The 5,739-nt window shown below is 43.8% G+C and overlaps 1 protein-coding gene across 1 annotated transcript; it reads left to right on the top strand.

The window, feature by feature from the left end:
- Window positions 1-1,606: 1,606 nt before the first annotated feature.
- LOC306937931 (transcription initiation factor TFIID subunit 8-like) lies at window positions 1,607-2,515 on the top strand (the record flags this gene model as incomplete). The annotated part of the gene is made up of 1 exon (XM_079521957.1): window positions 1,607-2,515. One exon carries the CDS (start codon window positions 1,607-1,609, stop codon window positions 2,513-2,515), a length of 909 nt encoding a protein of 302 aa, XP_079378083.1.
- Window positions 2,516-5,739: the final 3,224 nt, after the last annotated feature.

Genomic DNA, 5,739 nt, shown 5'->3' with positions numbered 1-5,739 from the left:
GTAGAGAAGAGTGCAAGAGAGAGAGAGAGAGAGAGAGAGAGAGAGAGAGAGAGAGAGACGAGATAGAGGGACACAGAGGGAGGGGACAGAGAGGGAGGGACAGATCACTAAAGGAGGGAACTAGAGATTAATTAGAAATAAGCTAGAGATGAACAGATGATACTACTTGAGTAGGTGGAGAAGGGGTGTGGCAGGAAGGTGAGACATGTGTTGTGTGTGTGTGCGGTGGGGGGGGGAGCAACAAAGGAGGTTAGGCCTGATGGATGACCATTCCTCCCTGTAGGGCCTGGAAGGACCAATCTTTTTACGTCATCTACACAGAATCATACACAGTTCAATCCTCAGTATCCTACTACCCTAATTGAAAAGGGGTGCAAGAGTATGCCCGTTTGTTTGTCTTCTTCTACCAAACCACACTGTTTGCACAAATCTCTCTAGGCACAAAAACAAATGCATGCCATAGGAAATACAATGCATTACATTGCATGCATACACTATATTGCATACATATTTACTGTACAGTTTGCTTTTTAATTGAAATACTATGATGTTAACTCTGAGAGAGCACATGTGAACCACCGTGCGTGCGTGCGTGCGTGCGTGCGTGCGTGCGTGCGTGCGTGCGTGCGTGCGTGCGTGCGTGCGTGCGTGCAATCATATACTGTATGTGTATTGTCCCAAGTGCGAGTAAATGTTGTACACTGCAACATCAGGATACATTTTTACACCAAATATTCATAACCTGATAACCAGTTTCAAAGAGAGAGGTGGTTGCACCTTTTATTCACATAACCTTCAGTGTAAAGTACAGCACAAGATAATTGAAACACTAATCCACAATGTGTTTTTGAAATAGCCGTAAAATATTTTACGGCCTCTGCCCAGCTCATACATTCAACATTCCAGCTTCATGGTTATCTTTATTGTTCCATAGGGGAAAATGTCTAGCCAGGGTTCACATAAAACTAAACACAAACGACAGCATCAACACATTAACCCATGTAGGACTGAGGCCGATTCTAAAAACGCCTTCTAAATCCTGATATAAACTACACATTTTTATTCAGAATTGAGAAAAATGTTATGCTGCTACTGTACTGTACATATAGACACAAGAACCCCAAAAGGGGTTCCCGTCCTGAATTGGGACACAGGTACAAGTACTGTACTTAAGTACAGTTTTGAGGAATCCGTACGTTACTTGAGTATTTCCACATTTCAATACTTTTACTTCTATACTCCACTATATCTCAGAGGCAAGCATTGTACTTTTACTACTGATGAAGTCACCGAAGGGATCAGTCATCCCAAATATGGAGTTCCGCACAGCTCCAGACTGGGCTGCCAAGGACCCTGATAATGTATAGGCCTATTCCTAATAATATGGGGATGACTTAGCAGACTGATATCATATAGACTGACTTGGCGGCTGGCCTACAAGTACTCTGATTACAGGTGATGTGTGTCTGTCCATGGTTTAATGCCCAAATATGGAGATTAGTACTGACATCATAGTACTGACGTCATAGTATTGTCCCCCATAATACTCAGCACTCAGCACAGCACTAGCTGGTTAGAAACACAGTGCATGCATTTTGTTTTATCGATGTGGGAACCAGAGGTGTCATCCAATGGCTCACTCAGTGGTTCAGGTAACTGCAACGCTGCTACCAGCCCAGCAGAGAATTACCGAGTGGCCAGGCGTAGGACTCTGCATGTCGCGGTCAGTGCCCTGCTGATAGAATGTGGCTTTGACAGCGCCGAGAAGGCAGCGGTGGAATCCCTCACTGAGATGATGCAGAGCTACATCTCCGAAATAGGCCGCTGCGCAAAAGCCTACTGTGAACACACGGCCAGAAGTGTCCCCAACCTCTCGGACGCGGTTGTCACGCTCATCGAAATGGGTCTCAATATCGACACGCTATCCGTGTATGCAAAGAGATCTCAGAGGGCGGTCATAACCACTCCTCTGGCAACCAACCCGCCCTTGACGCCGAAGTCTTTGGCGGTTGGACGGAAACGCCCACATCCTCCTTACATCCCCAACCACTTCCCGGAGTTCCCTGATCCCCACACCTACATCAGAACCCCCACCTTCAGAGAGCCTGTGTCAGATTACAAAGCGATGAGAGAGAAGGCAGCGTCTCAGAGGAGAGATGTGGGACGTGCACTCGCACGCTTCATGGCCAAAACCGGAGAAACACAGAGCCTCTTTAAAGATGACGTCACTGCCTTCCCATTGATTGCAGCGCGACCAACCACCATTCCATATCTAAGCACCCTCCTGCCATCTGAACTGGAACCGCAGTCGTTTGGGGAGACAGAGCAGGATGAGCAGATGGACAGCGAGAACACGACAGGAAACAACATCAGTGATGAACTAGGAGCCAACAAGGACAATTCCAAGCTTCACTTAACGAGTGCTGTTCCCTCCGCCAAGGCCAGTGACGAGAACATGATAGACAACCCATACCTCAGGCTGGCAAAGAAACCCAAAGTGAAGAGGAAGAAGTAAGTGGAGTTGAGTCATCCTGGACGACTGGAACAAAGACTTGTATCTGCCATTTGTTGGTTGTTTTGCAAAAGTTGTGTGTCAACATCGTCCTTCCCCCCATACATTTGCCAATCGACTTATCACCTGCTTCTGGAAAATACTATCCCGTACTGTCACAATGTGCTCTGGTTGCAGCCCTTGTGCCAACGCCCCAATGTCAAGGCTGCATTTTTATCAATTCCCCCAGAAGAGGTGGGCAGGTAGTGTTTTGTACATGACACATGGTTGTTTTAAAACATTTATTTGACGTAAAAAATATATGCCGTCCGGTATATATTTTTGAGGGGCTCTAGCCCCTCCCATGCATAGTTTTGTGGTTTGTACCACAGAATGTGATGATCTGATTGGCTGAGGACAGAATGTGATGACGTATATGATTTTATGATTTATGACAATAGTGTGTCCTTTATAGCAGGGGTCTGCAACCTTTTTGAAATTAAGTGCCATGGTTTTATTTTTTAGATAGTCAGTATGGTATGTCAACTATAACCCATCAATTTGCAATAACCACCAGACTCTGTATGTCTCTAAATTTTTTGATGAATTGAACAAGGTGGACCCTCTTGTAAACAAGTGTAATGCTTAATTGGGTCGTCCACTCACAGTTAACAGTCTTTGTATTGAGTTTGTGCTTGAAATGTACTGTAATTCTGCAAACTGTTAATCAATCAATCAATCAATCAAAAACTCACTCCCTAGTCAGAGTTCAGAGTTTTAACAGTTTTAATGCCAGGATTAACGAGCGTCTTCCAGGCTAGACTGCCTATGTTTAAAGTTACCTTTGAACAGCCAGTGCATCGATCGCTGAGTTGCTTGTCAGGAAAATCCACGTTAAAACAGTGTAATCGCTTCTTGTAGTGCCAACCACAACAACAGCTATGCAACTTTCCCATTTCCCAACAACAGGAACTCAATTTCCCATAACCCTTTGCACGTCGGCGCGACGGACATTTTTGCGATGACGTCATCAAAACGCGTCTCATATCCCATTCTGTCCGGTGGATTGCCCGTATGACTTAAAACTGATTAAAAACGTGGATTAAACAGTGAAAACATAACACGGGCAACTTGCAAATCGCAGTGAAAGTGTTCTACAATTAATTAACCCGGGCAAATCGTGAATAGTAGTCAAAGTGTTAATGAATGTAGAATTATGTGCAGGATGTAATTACAAATTTGAGGGACTTCATTTATGTGATTTTTAACCCATTTTTGGCGGGAACCCCTTTTGGTGTTAGCATTATGTTATGCTTTAGCTATTGAAAAATAGCAGACCTACAAGCTCATAGCGCGCCACCGAGTGGCGCGCTACGAGCTTGTAGGTCTGCTATTTTTGAAAAATCGAAGAACGACTGACATAGAAACATAGCTTTTTCAGAAAACTGTCAGGATGTAGAAGACATTTTTAGAATCCGATCTCGGGTCAAAAGGGGTTAAATAGTATATTTTAAATCAAAAATCCTGTCTCTCACACTTATGCCAGTGTGCCAGTGACCACCCTCCTTTGTGCCATGTTGGCACCTACCCCTGCTTTACAGGATGTCCATCCATCCACCGATGGAACCGAACCGACAAGTACAAAGTACCCATACAAATAATTGACTTTCATTGTTCAGTTGGAAATTCTCCTATTCAGGGAGAAGAAAAAAAGATTGTGTAGAATATGAATGATACCATATGTGACAAATTTTGACTGAGGGACTGCCATTGGATTTTTTTGAATTTTCGTTTTTTCACGTCATATGAAAGCAGGGAATCATAGCTTCAAATTGACATATTGGTTGTGCAGTTTGACCCACCAGTTTTGGAGATATGGCTTATAGAGTAATTTCATATTTACATGTCGATTTCAGCTCTGACACTTATTTCAGACATGCTCTAGTATGTGAAGAGTCTGCCTGTGCTATTAACTCATTTTGGAAAAAAAAGAAAAAAACGTTTTTCTCCTCTGGTGAAAAGCGGTAATTTGCGCGATGGCAGTCTCTCTGTCAAATCTGGTCACATATCATATTCAAGGCGGCGGTGGCTCAGGGGTAGAGTGGCTGGATGGTAACCGCAAGGTTGCCAGTTCGAACCCGGGCTCCCCCAGAGTTAGTGTCGAAGTGTCCTTGAGCAAGACTCTGAACCCTTAATTGCTCCCGATGTGCTGGTTTGGTGCCTTGCATGGTTTCCGCCGCCATCGGTGTGTGAATGGGTGAATGTAATGCACAATCTATGTAAAGCGCATTGGATAAAGGCGCTATATAAATGCACCATTTACCATTTACCAAGGTGTTTTAATAAGCCTAATGGATAAAACCATGAATAGAAATCAGTCAAGACACTTAGAGAGTGAAAGAGAAAGGGCAAACCCCTAATGGGTCATTTCTATATCAGGTAGTTAATTCAGTGCAATTCACCACACTTACCATGAAAGGTCTGCAAAAGATACAAGGCATAAAATCTCATTCCACTGACAAAGTGGAAACAGAGAGATGAGAGAAAAAAGAATGCAATAGCATTTGATCACCTCTGTCAAGGCAATACTCAAATTACCTCTGTTTTTCACTCACTTTCACATTTCCTCTGGCTTTTGCTACAGTATCTGTACATTCATCAGCTATTCTTTTGAATCAGTCTATGTCACAGAAGCTTAACTTAATTTCATCAAATCAGAGGGAAAGCTTACACACACACACACACACACACACACACACACACACACACACACACACACACACACACACACACACACACACACACACACACACACACACACACACACACACACACACACACACACACACACACACACACACACACACACACACACACACACACACCGCCTTCTCCATATATGGCGACTGCCAATTATTGCAGACACTGATGCCTTAGCTCTTGGCTGCCTGCAATCTGCAGGCCCCTCACGACTGATCTATGGACATTACCGAGGCTTCCAAATATGAACACAAGTAGTTTACATTTGCAGCCAAGCTGTATAATAGCATCCTTAAGACGCTGGTACTTAAAGGAGAATTCCATACTAAAAGGCTTTCTTACCTTTCTTTGTAGTTGTTACGTCCCCACCAAAGAGGTCCAGGTGTTATTTTGTGCAAAAGCTCCTTATTGGCTATTTCCCCTACCATAAGCCCTAAATGAATTGCATTGAATTCAATGGGGCTATGGGGTGTTGTGCTAATTCGCTT

The sequence above is a fragment of the Electrona antarctica genome, assembly GCF_951216825.1.
Source record: "Electrona antarctica genome assembly, chromosome: 15".
NCBI lineage: Eukaryota > Metazoa > Chordata > Actinopteri > Myctophiformes > Myctophidae > Electrona > Electrona antarctica.
The sequence above is the reverse complement of the archived record's forward strand: the minus strand, read 5'-3'. Positions and strand labels throughout refer to the sequence as shown.